Source organism: Emydura macquarii, unplaced genomic scaffold (genome assembly GCF_026122565.2).
Source record: "Emydura macquarii macquarii isolate MOO-44397 ecotype Brisbane River unplaced genomic scaffold, CSIRO-AGI_Emac_v2 contig_2636, whole genome shotgun sequence".
Classification (NCBI taxonomy): domain Eukaryota; kingdom Metazoa; phylum Chordata; order Testudines; family Chelidae; genus Emydura; species Emydura macquarii.
Window position 1 is genome coordinate 33,482,650 of NW_027132773.1, and position 22,814 is coordinate 33,505,463.

At 41.1% G+C, this 22,814-nt stretch overlaps 1 protein-coding gene across 7 annotated transcripts in view; it reads right to left on the bottom strand.

The window, feature by feature from the left end:
• The window catches only part of TBC1D22A (TBC1 domain family member 22A), a 422,295-nt gene extending 401,184 nt beyond the window's left edge, over nt 1–21,111 (bottom strand). For 6 of the 7 annotated variants that reach the window (XM_067564390.1, XM_067564386.1, XM_067564389.1 and 3 more), the window contains exons 1-2: nt 20,871–21,111; nt 10,680–10,736 (exon numbers count right to left, since the gene is read on the bottom strand). In XM_067564390.1, coding sequence (XP_067420491.1) covers nt 10,680–10,736; nt 20,871–20,932 — 119 coding nt within the window. In that variant the 5' untranslated portion in view covers nt 20,933–21,111. The remainder of the gene's footprint in view (nt 1–10,679; nt 10,737–20,870) is intronic. The other variant, XM_067564388.1, reaches the window with a different exon arrangement.
• Nucleotides 21,112–22,814: the final 1,703 nt, after the last annotated feature.

A 22,814-nucleotide genomic window follows, 5' to 3' on the forward strand; every position in this document is an offset into this window, starting at 1 on the left:
GAGACACACAAGCTTATCTCTCTCACCAACAGAAGTTGGTCCAATAAAAGATATTACCTCAGCCACCATGTCTATCTAATATCCTGGATAACACGCCCACAACTCTGTTCACAATAAATATTACATTTTTCTATTAGGGTCAAAGACTGAGAGGATCAAAGACAACATCCTTGCTTAAATACTAAAAGAATTGATAAGCAAAAGTGGCAAAGAGATTAGGAAACATTAAAATTGGATTCAGTTTAACATTACATGAGAAAATAGCATAAATGCGGCATTAGAGATTAGAAATGATGTATACAAGGGTTAGGAAATTAAGATTTCCCTCACAACAATTTCCCCCCAAAATTATAATTTAACTTGAAGGTGCTTCTTGTCAACCCCTATCCTGAGGAAATAAACCAAAACCAAAAAATGTAAAAATTTAAGGAGAAAAGAAGATGATTTAGTACTGACATCTTAAGTGAACATGCTACAACAGAGTGCACTGTTAATACTTAACTTCCATCAGTTTAAGTTCAATGGCACTATTTGCCTTTCTTCCCCCCAACCCATTTTTCTCTCTACTGTGTTAGCTATTTTACCCAACTTTTTTCCTGTCTGAAGGTCAACAAGACTTTTGTCCCAATATAACTTCAACGTATTTTTGCTTACACTGTGGTTCAAAACTGAATTAGAACAGTATAAATAAGAAACAAATACATGATGGGTATCATGGGATCAAGACTTGCAGAGAGGAAAAGTTAAAGATTTAAAAAAAAAAAAAAAAAATGAAGTTTCCCTTTCATATGATTCACAGACATTTTCTTCCTTTGCCTCTTGAGCACTTTATTTCTCAGCCTTAATGTTATACTGTATCTTGCAGATGTCTCTTCCTGTTAAAACAGAAGCTAAGACTGAAGCCATTGATCTTATTGAACTTGTTAAATCCTTGTACTGGAGGACATGATTATAGGCCTATAAAGTGAGGTGCTCTTAAAAGAAGGATCCAAACCAAATAGCATGTATAAACTGCTCAGTTTTAATATTCCTAACTTAAGAATTACTGACCTAATCCTTCTCAGTTTTGGATTCTTTTACGTCTGAGAAAGTGACAGAGAGAGAATAAGGAAAGTGAAGTTTCTAGACGCAGCCATTTGACTAAACTTTTTTTCAACGTGTAGCCATTCTGAGAAAATTTTATTATTTTGTGAATAAATATCAGATGAATTTGGGCCAACCTGATTGCTACTGAGGTTGTGGATTGAATTCTGGAAGAGACAAATACTATTTTCTCTGGTTGATCTCAGGCCACCAAAGCTCACGGAGAATGAGAAGCATCAGAAGTATTTCATTCCACAGTCTATTATTCCAATGTGTGTCCCTCCTGACTGGTGATGACTAGTAGGGAAACACTGCATCCAGTACTGATGGAGGCTGTCAACACATCCATTAGAGAGAGTGGTTTACCAGCTTAAGCTTTTGTGTAGTCTCTGCTCCAGAAACCAATGCTCGAAGCTTATAATGTAGCTAACTATCATCCAGTATCCAGCCTTCCATAGTTGGTCAAGATTATAGATGAGGTTGTGACAAGACATCACGTGAAGTTGCAAAGTTCCATCTGATCTCCTCTCCTGGAGCTACTAGAAAAGCTAAACTAGAAGGCATGGGTTGCAATGCTTTCAGTATACTGATAATATCCAGCTCGCTCTCTCTCACTTGACCCAATCAGAGCTGTTAAACGTGTAGTCCAACATCTCAGGGAGACTGAGGCACGGAGGAGCACCATCTAGCTGAAGGTCAATCCAGATAAACCTGAGAGAAACGAATGAATTGGAGGAAGCAACCCAAGGACATGGTACAGGTATCTTCCCCGTCAGATAAGGACACATCTACCATGCATTTTAATTATTGGATTCCCCAGCTGCCGTTAGTCATACAGATATAGTGTATTAATTTGGGGTTTTTTTTATTTGTCTACTAATGATACTGAAAGAATTTCTGACCAATGCAGAACTTGCTAAATATAATCCATGCCTTATCAGTCACCCTCAGACTAGATTACCATATTGTGCCCTATATGGCCTACATCTTAAATCAACCCAGAAACTCTCATTAGTGCAGTGAATACATAGCAGACTGTTTCTTAAGCGTAATTTCTTGGTGGAAATAAGTGAAGCCAGTGCTCTATGATCTGCCATGGCTGTGTATTTATTTAAGTGTAAATTAAAAGGTAACAATTTTGAGCTATTAAGCCTTAAATGATTTAAAGCTTGTCTGTTTGAGAAACAGCATCTCCCTCTCTCTCTGCTCCCCACCCTATGCTATCTTGCCACAGCTTTGATGATCAGAAGCACTGAGCAAGAGCTCCCTTGTTTATGAGAGGAGCTAAGAGTATACAATTTTCCAGGAGAGCTGTTCAGCATTGCACACTTTAGTCTACAAGTCTGCTGGCCAGTAGGCCCCACTATAAGGCTTAGTTACTTGGACTTCGGAGAATGAAGTGACAGAAACTTGTGTAGGGATAAGGAATCTGCCTCAGATGGATATGAATTTGACACAGTATGCTTCAGCTTTTATACATTCTCCTTATTAATGCTTTCATGTAGTGAACAGAGCTGGGAAAATGGCAATATCAATGCCAAATTAGAAAGACAACAGTACTATTACCACCTATGGAGAATCTAATCTCCTTGTAACCTCGTCATTGACCTTGAAGTTCACTGCATAGCTGCATGTATTGGGACATCTGATCAGACTATGGATCTAATTATAAAATTTTAATTTAAATTCTTAGATTAATCAGAATTAAATGCAAAAGCAATTACATTATAACTCAACCAATTAATATGCCCACTAGCTTGTCAGTAATAGACAAGTAGTACTTTTAAGAAAGCAGAAAAAACAAGTGGGTTTTTTCCCCTCTTTGACTAACAATGTAATCGATCAATCATACTACATTCTGTTATATTCCAACATTTAACAGAACGTAAAAAAACCTACAGAAACCTGGGGGAGGGGGAAGATTCTTTCCACAAAAGCAATTAAGACTATCAATACATCTGTGCCTTTGCTGGTGAAGCAGTCATAGGTGTCCATATGCAGTTTACAATACTTGGCACTCCTAGCAAGTCCATGCCCAAAAATATAAAATGAATACTGTTTTCAGTTACAATCTGGAACGTTCCTTTTTTCAATTAAAAATGAGAATTTTATTTTTAAACTAAAAGCCAGCTAATGTCCAATTGTGTAATAAGTCTTAGTACTTGCAATGAGGTTGAAAAAATATTTTCAATGCTTTTAATTCAAAAGAACTAGAACATTTTAAATTAGATCAAATACACTAAGAGTTTTGGTGCTGTTAGACTTGGCAAGGAAATTTTTCCATTTTATCATGGCCATAGATCTAGTCAAACAGATTAGCAAAACTCCAATTTCAGGAGTACTATTTTATCCAAATACTCTATTACCTGAGACAAGAATATATAATGGAAAAGAGGTTAAAAAAAAGTCAATCAACAATTCTTAGATAATATGGGAGGTTATCTCCTGCCCTGTCATCTAGTCCATTTCTACATCACATCCTAATCAAGATAGTTCCTCTTTAATAGTAATGAAACTATTCTACTAATTTGATTTGAGTCACCACTATGACTACCAGGTTTAAAAAAAAAAAAAGTTAACTCTCAGACCAACCTTATTTTCTACAGACTACATAGAAAACGGTCTTGTGTGCCTGAAATCTGAACTATTCTAGGAACACCTTATAGCCAGCTGTAGCATTACACAGCAGAGTAGCATAAAGAAGGATCATGAAATATCTTGTCTTGCCCACATGTTCAGGTTTAACTGATCACCATATTTGGGGTCGAGAAGGAATTTTCCCCCAGGGCAGATTGGCATAGGCCCTGGGAGTTTTTCACCTTGGGCACGGGGTACAGGTCACTTGTTGGTGGATTCTCTGTACCTTGAAGTCTTTAAATCATTATTTGAGGACTTCAATAGTCTTAGATTAGGGGTCTTTTACAGGAGTGGGTGGGTGAAGTTCTGTGGCCTGCGTTGCGCAGGAGGTCAGACTAAATGATCATACTGGTCCCTTCTGACCTTACAGTTTATGAATTTATAAAGAAGGATCATGAAATATCTCAAAGTACTATTGCCAGTTCTATGACAGAACACATAAGGTACTAATGAAAAACATAGAAGTGTAAGATCACATGCTAGTCAAACCCTTTACTAAGGCCTGGTCTACACTGGCGACGGAAGTTGACGTAATGTCACTTATGTCGATCTCCAAAAGCCTGCGTTTACACTTTTACGGCAGTTCCATCGACTTAAACCGCGGTAAAAGTCAACATAATAAAACCACCTCCGCAAGTGGCGTAGTGCCTAATTCAATTTTATTGGGTCGATTTTGCGTCAGTGTAGACAGAGTGTAACGTAATTTGACATTAATGGCCTCGGGGAGGTATCCCACAATGCCCTGTTGTGACTGCTCTGGACATTCGCACTCTGCTATTACGTGGTCACATTACCCAGAAATGGCCCCTCCTCTCATGCCTCGGAAAAATTTGAATTTTCATTTCCTGTGCAACCAGCGTGGAGAGAGCTTTGTCGCTGGACTCCTCATGGCTACTGCAAGGCCCAAACGCACTCCAGCATGGAGTCAACCAGAGGTCTTAGATCTCATCAGTCTGCGGGGCGAGGAGTCTGTTATGGCTCAGCTCAGAACCAGCAAAAGGAATTTGGACATTTACAGAAAGATGTCCCAGGACATGCCGGAGAAGGGACACAACAGGGATGCGCAGCAGTGCCGCGTGAAGATCAAGGATCTGTGGCAGGCATATCAGAAAGCCAGGGAAGCTAACAACCATTCTGGATCCTCGCCAAAAACATGCTGCTTCTACGAGGAGCTGCATGCAATTCCATGCACAATGACAAGGACTCTGTGGATGAGGAGGAAGAGAAGACTGAGAAGAGCAGGGTGCAGAAGAGCGTGGTGTCAGTTCTCCCAGACAGTCAGGATCTATTCCTGACCCCAGAGCAGTCCAGCAGCACACAGGACAGCACTAATGATCCCGGGGAAGGTACATCTGGTGAGCTTTTTCTTCTTAGCAGTTCTGTCCTTTTAAAGGGGGGAGGGGAGCCGGGAAGGGGATTTCAGGCGTTTAGCCGACTTTACTGGGGGGGTTACCCCCGGAACAGATTATTTTTGTGCAGAGATATGCTCCGAAAATCATCAGCTGATATCTCAAGGAAACTTTCATGTAGGTAATCTGTTATCCTTTGCACAAGGTTTCAGGAGAGGGCAGCCTTGTTCTTTCCTCCCCGGTAGGATACTTTGCCACGCCATACTGCAATCAAGGGAGCTGGCATCATGGCAGAACACAGCATAGTGGCGTAAAGGCCAGGCCGGTGCCCCGTTGCGTGCAGCAAGTCTTCCCTGTCCTTGCTTACAGACAGCCTCCCAACCTGAAGCAAATACTCACTAGCAACCGTACACCATACAACATGAACACCAACCCAGGAACCTATCCCTGCAACAAACCCAGTTGCCAACTCTGCCCGCACATCGACTCTAGTGACACCATCACAGGTCCTAAACGCAACAGCCACACCAGAAGGAGCTCATTCACCTGCACATCTACAAATGTAATATATGCCATCATGTGCCAGCAATGCCCCTCTGCCATGTACATTGGTCAAACCGGACTGTCACTACGCAAAGGAATAAATGGACACAAATCAAACATAAAAAATGGTAACATCCATAAGCCAGTAGGAGAGCACTTCAATCTCCTAGGACACTCTGTAGCTGACTTGAAAGTTGCCATACTTCTACAAAAAACTTCAAAAACAGACTTCAGTGAGAAACTGCAGAGCTGGAACTCATATGCAAACTTGACACAGTCACACTGGGTCTGAACAGGGACTTGGAATGGTTATCTCATTACAAGAAGTAATTGTCACTGTTCACACTTTCTCACCCTCTAATCAACGGTTGTGAATAGGCCTCATCTACTCTAACTGAATTGACTTTGTTAGCACTTGCCCTTCCCATTGTTTTGTTTCTTATGTATGTGTGTATATATACATATATATACACACACACACACACACACACACACACACACACACACACATACTTCCTATCTGTGATTTCCACTTAATGCATCTGACGAAGTGGGTTGCAGCCCATGAAAGCTTATGCCTGCAGAAATATGTTAGTTTTTAAGGTGCTACAGGACTCTCATTTTTGCTGTATACAGACTAACACGGCTACCCCTCTGGCGCAGATACCCTGTACCTCTGTATTCCCCATTATAGTGCTCTACCAAGTCACTTTAATTATTTTGATTTGGTTTCAGAAGAGACTGTTAACTCCCCCACACTGTCCTCAGATCCTGTGGCTGCCTCGTGACAAAACAGTCATACAAATTAAACCATGTTGCCCAGGCACCCCTCTAATACAGGGCATTTGAAATGAGTTTTTTAAAGATCATTAATCCTCTCTATAGCACAGTAAAGTACCCCTGGCTTACCATCTCTGTAACAGCATAGCGAGCCGACCCTTCTGGGGTGTAAAAAATGGAATGACCGTCTGGGTTTGCCTTGGGCACTGCAAGGGAAGTATTTTATACATTGTTGCAGTTGTTTCATTTTCCTGCGTCTGCTAACAATGGCAACCCTGTGCATTTCTTTTCGTTCTTTAGACACCTCGGCCTTGGCCCAACCTCTAGAAATGCTGCGGAAGGACTATCGCAGATTAGAAAAAGAAAAAAAAAAAGAAAAAAAAAATCAAGAGACAACGTTTGGCGAGCTCATGAACACCTCCGCGGCCGCAAAGACAGAGCTCAGAGCGTGGCGGCTGAACTTGTCCCAGAATATGGACATGGACAAGGAGACTCGCAGAACAATGCAGGAACATGATTGCAGTACCATGCAGGAGATGCTGTGAATCATGTGCGACCAGGCAGACATGCTCTAGTGGCTTGTGGAGCTTCAGGAGGAGCGGAGGCCGGACAGAGTCCCGCTGCAGTCCCTCCATAACGCTCCTTCGCCTATGGCTTTGCTGCCCTGCCCCTCCCCCACTCCCAAGAGGTCTCGGAGGAGAATGGCCAGGCTGCAGTACGTGATTCACTCCACCCCGGTGGAGGCGAGCAGAAAGCAGCAGCGGCCCCACTGACACCTGGCCTGCAAGAAACCATGCTACCCCTTGAGACTGGGAATGAACACCACCCTCCGCCCCCACGATTTGAATGTTCATAAATAAAAGTTTGCATCATTTCAACACATTTCTTTATTAATTCATACCTTGTTTGGGAGGGATTTGGAGGGTACTGATACTGATGGTAAGGGGGGATGTTGATCAAAGGTAAATAACATACAGGAACAGAAATCACTCCTGCATCTCATTGCAGAACCTGGTTTTCAATGCTTCCCTAATGCAAAGCGCTCCACGGTTAGCTCAACATATTGCTGGCATCTGGATGCTCATAATTGGCGGCCAGTCTTTCTGCCTCTACAGCCCAATCCTGGGGGAACCTCTCCCCCTTTGCTTCACACGCATTATGAAGAACACAGCATGCAGATATTACTGATGGGAGATTCTTTTCACTCATGACAAGCTTAGTGAGCAGACTCCTCCATCTGGCCTTTAAACACCCAAACACACATTCAACAACCATTCTGCAAGTGCTTAACCTGTTATTAAAACACTCCTTGTCACTGTCAAGGTGCTCAGTGTACGGCTTCATTAGCCAAGGGAGCAACGGGTAAGTAGGATCCCCCAGGATCACCATTGGCATTTCCACACCCCCAATGTGAATTTTTTGGTCAGGGAAGAAAGTGCCAGCCTGCATGTTAGAGAACAGCCCTGAATTCCGAAATACACTCACGTCATGCACCTTTCCAGACCACCCTACATAGATGTCGGTGAAACAACCCCTGTGATCCACAAGGGCCTGCAAGACCATGGAAAAGTACCCCTTGTGGTTTATGTACTGGTTGCTAGGTGGGCAGGTGCTAAGATAAGGATGTGCATCCCATCAATGGCCCCCCCGGAGTTTGGAAACCCCATCACGGCAAACCCCTCCACTATGTCCTGCACATTTCCCAAAGTCACTATTCTTCGTAGCAGAAGTCTACTGATGGCCCTGCACACTTGAATCACAGCAGCGCCCATTGTAGATTTACCGACTCCGAATTGATTCCCAACCAAAAGGTAACAGTCGGGGGTTGCCAGCTTCCACAGAGCGATGGCGACTCTTCTCCACTGTCAGAGCTTGTCTCAAGCGAGTATTCACGTGCTTCAAGGACGGGGCCAGTTCTGAGCAAAGTTCAAGGAAAGTGGCCTTTCGCATAAGAAAGTTTTGCAGCCACTGGTCACCATCCCACAGCTGCATAACGATGCAGTCCCACCAGTCTGTGCTTGTTTCCCGGGACCAGAACTGGTGCTCCACGGACTGCAGATGATGCGTTATGGCCTGCAGCAATCGGAAATTGTTCCGCTTGATGGCTTGTAGCAGGACAGCCTCGGTGGCATCGCTGTTGCCTGTGCTTTGGCTTCTTGCTGTACTTCAAAAATACTCAATGATAAGCCGGAATTTATTTGTGACGATCACAATAACAGTGCAGAGTTGAGCTGGCTCCATGTCTCCGCATCAATGGCGAGCACATGGCATAAACAAACGGCGTGAAAATCGGTTTCCTGTTTGTTTGGGGGAAGAAGGGAAAGGGAAGGAGCGTTGCATCATGGGACCATGAAACTCATCCCAAAAGCCACCGTGGCTAGTTGCACTGGGGGATAGCAACCCATAGTGCACTGCTTTGAATGTCGACATAAGTGTGGTGAATGTGGACGCACAAGCCCGGCGCAAAGAGCGTGGCGTGTACACGCTCCAGTGACTTCTAAAAATCAGCAGCTGAAAGTAGACTTTAAGTAAGTCAACTTCACTCTGCAGTGTAGATATATGTAAATGTAAAGTTAGGGTAAGTTATATCTTGTAAGCAGTTCAAGTAGTGGCTCCTTCTCCCAGCTACCTGACACCATGGTTCTTAGAAGGCTTTTTACACGCTCCACAGTGGCATCTACTCTCACCAGCTTGCCTCTCCAAAATGGGAGAGAAGGCAGACAGTCCACATGACATCACTAAGGGGAGGGTCAAAGGAGTGGATAGGAACAACCACACTGCCAGTCAGAGGAGCTGGTTCCTGGCCAGTCATGGAGAGCCAGCTCAAGAAACAACACTTTCCTCAACACCCAGACAGTCCTATCTAGCTATTTCTAATGTACTTATTTCCATAAATTCTAGGTACCCAATAGATCAAAGATACCTAATAGCGAAGTTCTCTCTCTCTCCCCTTCCTCTGTTTGATTATTTCTATTAGTCTTTAAGCACTGGTTATTGCTCAAAACTCCAACAGCCAACACACCTATACCTTTTCCCTCCATTGTTTCTGTTATTCCACCACCCAACACTCTCCCCTCCTTCGCCCCCCCTCCACACACACACACACACACACACACACACGGTGGTTTTGTAATCCCCTGCCAATCAGGGTAAATTGGAGACCCCTCACCACCCTCAAGAAAACCTTGTAATTGAACTAAGACAATGACTTGTGCTGGATCATGGCTCAGTTTCTGATATATGATATAGTTATAGTATGATAATTTTTAGATTGTGTTAAATGTGTCTGTTAAATGTGTCTGTTTTAAAATAATGTGATAGGCTGTGAGCTTTGGATGGACACGGAAGAAACGGAAATAAAATATTTTTTGTGTAGCGTATCTCCCATTTAAAGAAAACTTTGTTAAACTCATTTGTCCCTCTGTATATTTTTCTCCACGCTTATTAATAAAATTATAAAAATATAAAAACATGTTATTTAGTAAGACATTATTGTAAGTCTCATCAGGCACATGCACAACCCAATAAGTAAAATGGACATACATGATTTGTCATGAATAAAAAGAACAAGTTAAAAAGGAATAAACACTAATAACTTCTTATTGTGCTCTAAGCAAGCAAAGCTAAATATGCAAACATCTGTGCAGTTGTCACAAGCTAAGCAAGCACAGTATACATCACTAACTATTACAGCCAATTAAGAAATACCTGATACAAAAAATTTAGACACTGATTTGCAAGCTGTAATTTTGATTTATGAACACAGGAATTGACATTCCTGATCAGACTGTAAAGTCTGGCAATGGCTACACTACAACATGCCAAAAGGAAGGCGAAAAAAGCCTCAATATTTTTAACCAGCTATACAATTCTGTACAAATTAAGAAATACAGCCTAAAACAAGAGACTAAACTAACGTCATTTTAGCAAGCTTAACTACAAACATTTTTAAATTGTCATTCCTAAACATTATTTATATAAAATGGTAAACATACAAGGCATTTTGCAAACAAATTAAGACATTTAAACAAGATGCCCAAAAGAGTTTGCAGTTTAAGTCAGGCAAGTCATCTAAAAGCAGTTTAGTGTATTTGAGGCAGTAAGAATCAGGAAGTCAATGTAACAGCAGAAGTTGGAATGGGGAAGCGAAGAGAATGATGTGATTAGAGATGGAAAAGGAAGGTGACTAACAGTAACATTTTGGACAAACTAAGGAAGAGGAGAAAGTGGTGAGAGGCCAGAGATGGTCAGAGTTATCTAGTACTTTTTAATATTTTGTTAACTTACGTTCCATGCAACAATGGATCAAAAGGAGGATGCTGAGCTCCATATACATGTTGGATACTAGAGATTAAAAAAAGAAGTGATCACAAATTTGACAAGCGATTTTTAAAAAACACTATAAAACTAAGTTAGTCAGTCTTGAGTAACTAGTCACTAATAAAGGGAAATTAGAGAAGAAAAATATTTCAGCAACTTTCTGTCTCAAAGAAGCACATATAAAAATAGCTGTTGCCAAATATATCATTATAAATAGTGAGCAGAAGTCACAGTATACCATGAAGAGGGAACACTGTTTCCATGAGGATTTCCATTAAAATGTAATACGCTCCTCAAGTCAGGGATTTTGTCTGAGCACTCAGCACACTGTTGAGACCTAATTTATTAAATTAAGAATGAAAATGAGAACGCAAAAATTAAAAGATTTTTTTTTAAAACACTAAGAGTGCATGTTGCTTCTGAACCACTTCCTTTTCCAATTAACCACATTTTTCACTCACCTCTCATTAAAACTTACAAAGATGCCTAGAAGAATTCATTGTAAAAGAAGTTAATCATCCATATTTCTACTGACATGGGTCATTTCCTTGTGGCATTGGTTGCTATCTGATTAGATCTGACTGTTGTGATAATTTAACTATCTCTAAGCATTTTCAAACTTTCCTACAAACTCCATGGATTCCTCCATAATTTGGAACGTTAAACAACTGTTTTAAGGATCTGGTTTAGATTTAATCAGTATTAAGTCTGTAAATCTCCCCATGTGCCTAAGGTCTCATCTACACTAGCACTTAGTTTGGAAAATATTTTGTCGCTCGGCGGGGGAGAGGGGGGGGAGAGAAGAACCACACCACTGAACAACGTAAGTTTTCCCAGCATAAGCGGGTGTGTGGACAGCGCTATGTTGGCGAGAGATGCTTTCCCGCCAAACATCACTATCACCACTCATTGAATTGGTTTTATTATGTCAACAGGAGAGCTCTCTCTCATCGGTATAATGTGTTTGTGTTTTTACACCCCTGAATGACAGAAGTTTTGCCGACATAAGTGCTAGTATAATCAAGGCCTTAGCACTACAGCGCTCACCAAACGATAGCTCATCTAACATATTACATGTATTGTAGTAATTAATGAAGTGGATTGAGAGATAGTCAACATAAAATTCTGTTGGTTTTTTGTTTTGCCATAGCATTTTAAAAAGTTTGCTTTTGAAAAAGAAAGAGCACAGCATTGGGTGCCACGTTACAGCTAGCCATGATCTCACTTCCAATGTCATTTCAGTCAATCTGCAATTGCCCCAAACCAGGATAAAAGCGTCACATCATAAGCTATCCTGTAGCTCCACTCTCTATGTCTACGCTGCAATTAAAAACCCACAGCTGGTCCATGCTAGGAGCCTGCAAGTTGGGAGCTACAATCATTTTTCTAAAGCAGGACCCAAGAGAGTGGTGATGGGCAACTGCTATATTTCCCCAAAAAACTTCAGAAACTCATGGATATCGACCCTGTTCCTCCTCCTCTTCTATATCTACACGAGTTCATTTGGAGATGCTATGTGGCCTGCTTTCAACAATATGTCAATGACACACAGCTGTCTCAAACCCTATTAGAGACACAAAAAGCTGTATTGAAAGCTATAAGAGAGCAACACCTGGATCCACAGCTAGCTCAAACTAAACCCAAGTCAGATTGAAGTAATGCTGACTGGTAGGAGGAAACACCTCTAATACCTAGTCAGAACATTGAGATCCCTTCCCATCAAAGGCATCTTCCCTTCATTCATCAAGAACTGTGTGGACTCCAAGTCTTGCTTAACCAGTCACTGTTCTTCAATGCTCAGGTAGTGTCAGTAGTGAGACATGTCCTTTTCTACCTTCTGCTTGCTATATTCACCCGTTCTATCAACCAAGAATCTGGTCACCATAATTCATGCAATTAATTCCTTCAGAGTAGATTTCTATAATCCACTGGATCAGGGGCTGAAGGTTCAAGTAATGCAGATGCTCCAGTTTTTGCAGAGTAGAGCATCTTGCATTCTCAGCAGGACAGAACATCTCTATGATGCAGCCTTTCCTATCCAGCCACACAACTGGAAAACTGTTGTCCAGGCTTTCATCGTCCAGCATCTCAGGTACTACAATAGCCTTTTCTCTGGTCTTGACAAACGCAATATTTCCCACTGATAGCAATTCAGTATGCTGCTGCAAAGATCATTTTCCTGGCTTTTCACATTGACCATATCACCACTATTTGCATCCCTTCACTGGCAGCCTCTTCTTCTCGATCACATCAAACACAAGCTACTTGTCTTCATTTTCATGGTGGTCATAACTTGTCCCCACCCTGCCTGTCATCTCTCACTCCTGCCTCCAACTGCCTATAACATCAGCTTCCATCACCCACTTCCGTCACCTTCATGCTTTCTCCCATACTTTGCTTCATGCTTGGGAGAAGATCCTCAGAAAATCTGCAAAACTAACTCATTATCTTGGTTCAAAACGGGCCTACAAAAACCTGACAATGGTTAGGCTGCTGGTGGACACAGACCACTGCCTACTATGATAACTAATACTTACTCATTGCAAAGAAATAATTCCTGATCTGTCTGTATCTGTTTGTTTGTTGTCATAAACACTTTGGGGCAGGGACTGTATTTTTGTCAACTACGAGCACAATGGGGTCCTGCGCCATGATTACCACTCTTAGGTGCTACAATATTATAACAACTACATCACTCCTATACTCTGCACTTTTCACTGGTTTCCACCCTAGTTTTCAAAACCAACAACTTAAAACCCAGAGACAGTGTCCAGCTCTCCAGCCACAAGTCCTTCATACAACAGTTGTGCACCACTGAAACAAGGCTTGTACCCGTGATAGACAAAAATAACGCATTATTAGTCACCGGGCAAGAAGTGTTGTTATTAGTGTTGGACAAGAAGTATTGTTACTCCTCCATCTAAGAGGGGAAGGGGAAGAAGAATTGTTGCGCCCCACTTCTCCCTTGGTGCTAATGTTCAAAAAGTTCATTACAATTAATATTTATTTTAGTCGGTGTTAAGAATCAGGTAGAAATACATTGTTAATAACATTTGTGCAGTGAAAAATTTGTAATGCCCTTAGTTATTCATTTTCTTGCTTTTAAAAGAAAAGCAGTATGATTGGCAGCACTTCTACTCCATTCATTTTTCTCCCGGAAACCAACAACCTCTATACCTGTTTATCACTTCTAAACCAATGATTTTGTTCATTGTCTGCTGATATCCTTGTCAACAGCCAGAGACATTGCCTGGTCAAGAGCCAGAGACATTGTCAAGGTCTAGACCCAGACAGTAGATTGAACACCCAGACATGAAAACTGAAAAGGGACACATGCAGCCCAGCCCAGTGGAATTAACTGGCCGCATCCTACTATTTATATGCTGTGGGTTTTCAATCACAGACTCAATTCCAAGGCCGATAAGAGCCAGGAACGCAGCATATTTAGGGGGCAGATCCTCTGTTGATATATATTGTCATGGCTGTATTGAAGTCAATGGAGCAGTGACAAATTCACAGCAGCTGTGGGCCTTCTCTTTAGTCCTGAAATGGAGAGCTTGACATCATTCAATAAAGTACTGTGGACTATCAAAAAATAGTGCTGACAGACTTCAAACACCTAAGAACTGAAAAACAGCATAAAATAAAGGAAGAAGAAGAGAAGGACCCTGAGGATTTATCTTCAAGAAAAAACAGAGTACAATAGTGGTAAACAGTCAGTGGGTTCAGTGAAGGGTAGTGTGTACTCTAACAATTACTGGTAATGTTAGTATAGCATTATATTGAGTCTTCATGTGTTAAAGGACAAACAGTATGACGGCAATATGCACCACCTAGAATGAATAAGAGCATATACAAGTGAAGTCAATCTCCAATCTGAATGATCATGGTGCTCTTTGAGCAATTTAAAAAAATACCCTGTTTGTGGACACAGCTGGTGAAGAAAGAATTGTTCAGGATTCGCTTATTTACCTGCCAAAACAAGACATGGGTTTTCAAGTTTTTTAATACTACGGATGACTTTCCTTCTCATCCCCACACAGATGGACCATCTCTCCTTTTAATTAAGTAATTCCCTTTTAAGTATGTAATAGTCTTGTGACAGTTATGTTAATTGCTTGTAAGGACAAGCAATATTAGTTAAAGGCTAGATCTGTGCACCAAGAGCTCCACATACTCCCAATAGTCCACAGATCAATTTGGAACACAGGAATTGCTGGATACTGGATCAGACCAAACTATCTTGTCTTGCATTCCATCTCCAACGGTGATCAGTACCTGATACTTCAGAAGATACAAGAAAAACACACAGTAGGTAAATGTGGGATAATTCGCACCAAATGAAGATCCCAGATTTAGAGATTGGCTTAACTCTTGAAGCATGAGGTTTTATATACCTGCCAATACTCTTTTTTAGCATTAACTTTTATAACTATAGATGTTCTTGTTATCCAGTGACAAACCCGCTTTAAATCTTGCAAAATATTCAGCCTCAATAATGTTCTGTGGTAATGAGTTCCACAGTCAAAGTATGAATTGCATGAATATGTATTTCCTTTATTCGATTTTTAATTAAATGCCTTTCAATTTCATTGATTGCCCCCTTGTTCTTGTGCTATGATGCACGGAGAACAGAAGCTCCCATTATGCCTTCTCTATAACATTCTTGATTTTGTGTTTTTATCACATCACCTCTGATTCACCTCCTTTCTAAGGTAAACAATTCTAGTCTTCTCAATCTCTCCTCATATGAGAGTTTTTCCATGCCCATAATCATTTTCATCACCTTTCTTTGGGTCCCTCTAATTCGACAGTGTCTTTTTTGAAATGTGGTGACAAAGCTGAAAACAATTATAAGCTATATTAGCTGAGAGAAAAAGTTTAAACAGAAAAATGTGAATGATAATTGAAAACTGTCTAAAAATATTTTACTAGGTGCTCAAAATCACAAAACCAAGAGAAAAGGCTACATTGGTAAAAAAAACCAATCTGGTTTATAGGGAAGTGAAAGCAGTTATAAAAAATAATATATAACAAACGAAAGAAGGTGGAAGCTGGTAGCAACTAATATAAGTTAGAAACTAGGAATAACAGGAAACTGATAATGGAAGCAAAAGGACACGAGGAATCAACATTCACCAGAGGAAGGCCAACAAGGAATTTGTTTGGTATGTTAAGAAGAAAAGGTATCCAGCCAATAGTATTGTTTCATTATTAGATGGAAGTTTTAGGTTTATCAATAACAATGCACAAGGGGTTAAAGCATTCAATAAATATTTCCTGTTTTGTATTAGGCAAGAGAGAGATGATGTATTAACATATGATGATTATGATGAAAAAGAAATACTTTAGAACTACTCTAATAGTAACTCAGGAGAAGGTTAAACCAAAGCTAAAGCAATTGGACATTTTAAAATCAGAATCATTGGTAAGGCCAGAGGAGACCCCTGTGATCATCTAATCTGAACTCCTGAATAATACAGGCCTATGGTTGGGTACCTGATCAGTTTAAAAATAATTAGTTAACTGACCAATCAAATATTGGTCAAATATTTGAAAGCATTAGTTTATTAGAGCAGTAACAAAAAAGAGTAAAGCTTTATGGTCTCATATACATTTAGATACATACTTACGCCTAATTTACAAAAAAAAAAAAAAAAAAAAAGTATTTTAACAGATATTTTAACTCAGAAAAATGCAGAACACAATTAAATGAAGTTGCATTAAAAAAAAAGAAAAAATGGCACCATGATGAAATCAGAAATGTTAGCTGCCACCTACATCAGGCATTTTTGCTGGAATATTTGACAATATTTCACCACAGCCAAACAATAATCAGTCAATTGACATTATTGGTCCAGTTAATTGACCGCCTTGCCAAGCCTACTGACATGCCATATAATTTCTCTGAATTAATTCCTGTTTCAACTACAGCCTATCTTTCAGAAAACATCCAATCTGCATTTAAAGATTTCCAGTGATGGAAAATTCACTACATCCCTGGTAAGTTGTTCCAATGGTAACTATACTCAGTTAAATATATTGTGCCTTATCTGTAGTCTCTATTTGTCTAACTTCAACTTCAGCCACTGGATACTTTATCTGAAGGGCTGAAGACTGAAGGACCCCTTATTAAATTTTGGTTCTCCATATAGCTACTTATAGAGTGTAATCCCTTAACCTTCTCTTTGTTAAACAGATTGAGCTCCTGGAGTCTATCACTATAATAAGGCATGCTGTCTAATCCTTTAATCATATTCGTGGCTCTTCTCTGAATCTTCTCCAATATGACAACACTCTTCTTTCATTATGGACACCCAGAACTGGATACTGTAGTCCAGTAGCACTTGCACAACTGCTAAACAGAAAAGTTTGCAACTGAATCCAGAGTTTTAAAATAACTGGCTGAAGAGCTTTATGGACCACTAATGTTTATTTCTAATAAGTTTTGGAACACTAGGAACATTCCAAAAAGTACTAGAAGAAGGCTAAGGTTGTGTCAATATTTAAAAAGTTTAGAATGACCTGGTAAGTCTAGGATTGTTAGCCTGTTATCAAGTCCCGGCAAAACAGGGTGGATAAAAATCAATGATTAAAAAAAAAATCAATGTTTTTAATTTACATTAAATTCAGGTTTGTTTCTTTTTTAAAGACCCGTTTAAAATTAAATTTGAAATTTACAACCTCTGTTAAGGCTTAAATTTACTGTAATCTATTAAAATCATTTAAATTAAATACAAAAATATTAAACAGTACATGTTTGCAACCAAATTTTAAAGAAAATCAATCCACGGAATATATGGAAGTCACTGGCTAAGCACCTGGAACCAGAATTTGCTGAAGTACTAAACCAGATTTTGACAGCAGTAGCCTCTTCTGCAAGTGTAGAATAATATGAAATGAAGAAAATATTCCCTGAACTAGTTCAGTTCAATGACTAGTTCAATTAAAAGTTAAGAAACCAACTGGGAGCTGAAAGAGCAGGAAATCTTGTTATCCCCTTCCAACCTATGAATAAAATCTAAGTGTGAGGGGATGACATCTAAAATCTTGAAGTACAGTTCATTAACTACAGTTAATACTTCCTTGTTTAGTAAGTCAATTGGTTTTAAATGGAAAACATGTTTTGATAAACTTTTTTCTCATCTATTCAGCACATTTAAGGTAGGTTTTTCTATTTTTTTAAAGCTGATTTTGTGCATTTTATTTGAATTTGAATTCTGATCCAAATAGACACAAACCGCTAGTAAAAAATTGTTCTAGTAAAAAAAATGCATCACTATATTCTAATGTAAGAGAAAATGAAAATTAAGAACCTGAATAAATGTAAATAAATCTACATTATTGCCTAAGTAAATGTGTATAGCTATAGTGTTTCCTCCTGGCTAGGAAAAAGCAGCACCAATTTAGTAGAGGCTATATTTAGCTGAAAATCATCATGTTTTAGTGGTTATCATCCAATGAGAGTCCACCTTTATTTAGGAAAGCAACTAAAAAGTACAAATGCAAAACACAATTAAAGTCAATGATTTAATGCTTGCTGATTTAAACCATGATTAAAATTGGTGATTTAAATGACTGATTCAAATCAATCCACCCTGAATTAAAGAAGGAACATAATTAATGCCAATCAACAGGGTTTTATGGAAAATAAGATCTTATCAAACCAACCTCATATCTTTCCTGATGAGATTACAAGTTTGGTTGACAAAGGTAATAAATTTAGTGTTGATGTAATATACAGAGGCTGTGTCTACACTAATGCACTACAGTGGTGCAGCTGTGTAGACACTTCAGTGACAAAAGGGGTTCTTCCATTGCTGTAGTAAATCCACCTCACCGAAAGGCAGTAGCTTGGTCGACGGAAGAATTCTGTCAACCTAATGGTGTCTACGCTGGGGCTTAGATCATTTTTAACTAACCATTTAGTCACAGAAGTCACAGATTCGGTGACTTTCTGGGACCAACAGGACTTCTGGAGCAGGACAGGCAGCCAGCCCCGGAGCCTGCCCAACAGTTGACTAGTGGCCAGCCACAGTAGTGGCTGGGGTTGAGGCACCCCCTCTGGGCAGCTGTCAGCCAAGCCCCAGCATCTGTTTGTCTCCCCTTCCTGAAGTTATTTTTAGTAAAAGTCAGTGACTGGTTGCGGCTTCCATGCATTTTTGTTTATTGCCTGTGACCTGTCCCCGACTTTTTATTAAAAATACCCATGGCAGAATCTTAACCTTAGTCATCTTCACTACCTCTATCTGGGACATGAATTTTTCCACACCCCCTCAGCGATACAGGTGGGTGGACCTACCTTTCTAGGGTAGATCAGCCCTTAGACTTCTCTAAGACATTTTACTTGATGTTTTTTCCAAAAAGTTATGCTCTAGTTCAAACAGAAACTAATTCAGGGAAGTCCTAAGGCCTATCATATTCAGACGATCAGACGAGATGATCACAATAGTCCCTGCTGTCTCTATAATCTACGAATTACTGCATACAGTGTCATAAATCATGTCAACTAGTTCTCTTCTATCCCCTACTTCACTGACACACTCAAAGACTTCTAACTGAAACCTACTGAAATTAGCAATAGTTGCTGCTCAAGTAACCAAATAGTTTGGCACATAAAAACTCCAATTGTTAGTTCAACAACAAGGAAAGTAAGTTACAGACAAGGACAAAAAGATACAATGGCTCATGTTCCAGCCATGAGCAAAGAACCCCTTGCTGTGGCTACCACCCAATTGAACTGAAATTGCCAAGAATCTGTCCAGAGACACAAGGTGAGTGAAGTAATGACTTTTATTGGACTAATTTCTGTTGATGAGAGACAAACTTTCGAGTGTATGCAGAACTCTTCTTCAGGTCTGGGAAAGATACTCAGAGTGGCACAGCTAAACAATTTGTTGGACCTTGTATTTAGCATTAGTTAACACATATTTCAAGGAACCATTCAAGGTCAAGTAGCCCATTAACACACCTCCAGTTATAGAGGGGAAAGAAAGGGAGACGGTAGCTAGGGGAGTTGTTAGGGAGTCACATATTGTTGTAACAAGCCATAAATCCAAGGTCAGTGTTCAGTCCATGATTTTTAGTGTCTACCAAAGACACAAATTTAGGCTCCCAGGCTCATCTTAAATTCATATCTTTACTAGACACTAAAAATCAAGCACTGAATAGGGACACTTGTAACAAGTCATCCCTAACATAACAATCTATAACTCACTAACACCCCCCTACAAGGTACCCTCTCTCACGCCCCCATAACTGGATAGGTGTTAACAGGCCACTTCACTTTGAATTATGGTGACCAATCACTTCGAATTATGGTGACCAGATAGCAAGTGTAAAAAACTGGGGACAGGCACCTATATAAGACAAAGCCTCGAATATTGGGATTGTCCCTATAAAATCAGGGCATTTGATTATCTTACTTTGAATGGTCCCTTTAAATATGTGAGTGAGGTAACAGCTCTTATTGGGCCAACTTCCCTTGGAGAGAGACAAGCTTTCAGAATTAGATATCTCTTTTCTTCAGGTCTGGGAAACTTACCAAGATCATAAAGGAAAGGGATGGACATGGCTACAACACTACATGCCTTGAAATGTGTCTTAAGCACTTATGCTAAACAATCTGTTTAACCTTATATTTAACTGTGACATTTCCTGAAGACATGCACCATGTAAGCTGGAAAGTGTCTCTCTCTCTCACCAACAGAAATGGGTCCAATAAATGATATTACCTCACTCAGGTACTTCAAGGTATGGTGGGGAGCATGGAAATCAGTTACTTTTGTTTACTCTACAGCACTCAACCCAAGCAGCACAACGCTCTACAGCTGCCCATACAGTAGCAAAGCGCAACTTCCAGAGGTTAGTCAGTTTCACGGCTGTTCTTCATAGAACTGCTGCAAAACAAGCGTTGGTCTCCCTCCCTCTGTGCTGCAGCGCCGGATACGAGCCCCCCCTTCGGCCCCCAGGCAGCGGGGACGGGGAGCAGCACCGCCCTCAGCACCAGGTGACGGGATAATTCTGTCCCTAACATACACCCCATGCTGACAAGTGACCCCGCCGCCTTCCAGCACTCTGACCCCGCCCGGAGCCGGCCGCCCCCCGTCACGCCAACCCCTTTCACACACACGCGCACCCGCACCGCGCCCCTCTCACCTCCCTGGCACCTTCGAGCCGCTCCGCTTCCAGAACTGTTTCCTGCCTCCCTCGCTCGCCATGGCGCCCGTCACCTCATCCCCCTCCCGGAACGCGGCACCTCCCCGTTTTCCGCCTGCTCGGCTCCCCCTAGGCGCCGCCCGTCCCGCTCTGCCCGGTCAATCCCTGGGAGTTTACTCCATCCCGACCGCTTCCCTACTATGCGCAGAGCGCTGCCATATTGACACCGGGCAAAAAGCTCTACCCCCATTGGCCGGCGGAGTCCCGCACCAATCAGAAGTAAGTTTACTAACGGGAGGGCCAGAGTCAGCCAATCAGAGCCACCTTCGCTGGAGTCTGGCGACTGGGAGCTGCTGCCGACGCTAAAGCGAGTTGGGGAGCGAGAGCCAGAGCAGCTGCTGCCCCGCCCGTCGACACGCCCCTTCCCGAAAGCCGCGAGGCGACCACCTGTTCCCATGGTTTCCCCAGCTGAGTCTGGCCACAGCCTGGTGTGTGCGGGCGGCGCGGGTCCAGCGCACCTGAACCTCTCCCCACCCCCATTTTCCATAGGTTTGCTTTTCCGCACATTGAGATGAAGTGGGAGTGAATCCATGCCCCAGTGCCGGAGCCTTGACTACACCAGGGCTCCCTAGACTGCTAACACCAGTGGGATTCTTTAGGCTGCATCTACACCTGGTTGCCCTTGTGACATAGCTCCAGACTGTGAAAATTTTCACATGCTTTACAAAGTAATTTGGTCAACCTAAACCCTATTGTGGACACCACTAGATCAATGGAAGAATTCTTCCATCCACTTAGCTACTGCCTCTTGAAGGGTTGTCTTTACTACAATGACAGAAAAACCTTCCGTCACCGTAGTATGTACACTGCCATGCTACAGCAGCATAACAGCAACTGTAGCACTTGTGGGCCCTTACTGTATAATCTTCTCTACCATGATAACCCACCCTGCATCTCTCTCTCTCTCGTCATGTCTACACTACAAAATTATGTCGACCTAACTTTTGTTAGCATACAACCACTACAGTTATTAAATCACGTGTGTGTGCACACTTGGCTCCTGTCAGTGGTGCACGTCCTCACCAGGCGCTCTTGTATTGATTGTATTGTCAGTGTGGGGGACTGTGGGACAGCTCCTGGAAGTCAGTAATAATCAACATAAGCAACGCAGTGTTAACAATGACACTGCATTGACCTAATTACATTGACCAGGACTCTGCCACTCAAGGAGGTAGCGTTACTAAATTACCGTAGAGAGGCACTTATGTCAGCAGGAGCCAAATTCAAGTGAAAACACTTCCACAGCTAGGTCGACAAAAGGCAGCTTACATCGACCTAATTATGTAGTGTAGATCAGGTATCTATCATTGTCTCTCCAGCCTATGCTCCCACTCAAATTAATCATTTTATCCCAGGAAAAGCTGTAATTTCTGGTAGACCAGCTGAACAGTTTTCTGTTTATTTACCATATATTTGCACTCCCTCCATCAATGGGTTTTATAAAATGGTGACTATAACAAAAGGATGGTCTTAGGGTTAAGTCACTGGAATGGGACTTAGGAAATCTGAATTGATTTCCCAGTCCTGTCACAGGCCTCTTGCGTGATGTTGGGCAAGTCACTTTGTTTGTGCCTTGGTCCCATCTATAAAATGGGAATACTGTACCTCTTTTCTATCACCCAGTAGACTGTAAACTCTTTGGGGCAGAGACTGTTTCTTGGTATACAACACCAATACAATCATATACAACACTTAATGCAATGTGGCTTCAAGCTCTACTGAGGAGTCTAGCCACCATAATGAATTTTATATGGCACTTCTATTACATTTTTAGCAACAGCAATTCCATATGAAGTAACTCATTTATTTTTTCCAGAGTAGTTTTATTTAGATGTGTGGGTTTTCTGGTTGGTTGGTTTTTGTTTTTTTTGTTTTGGTTTGTTT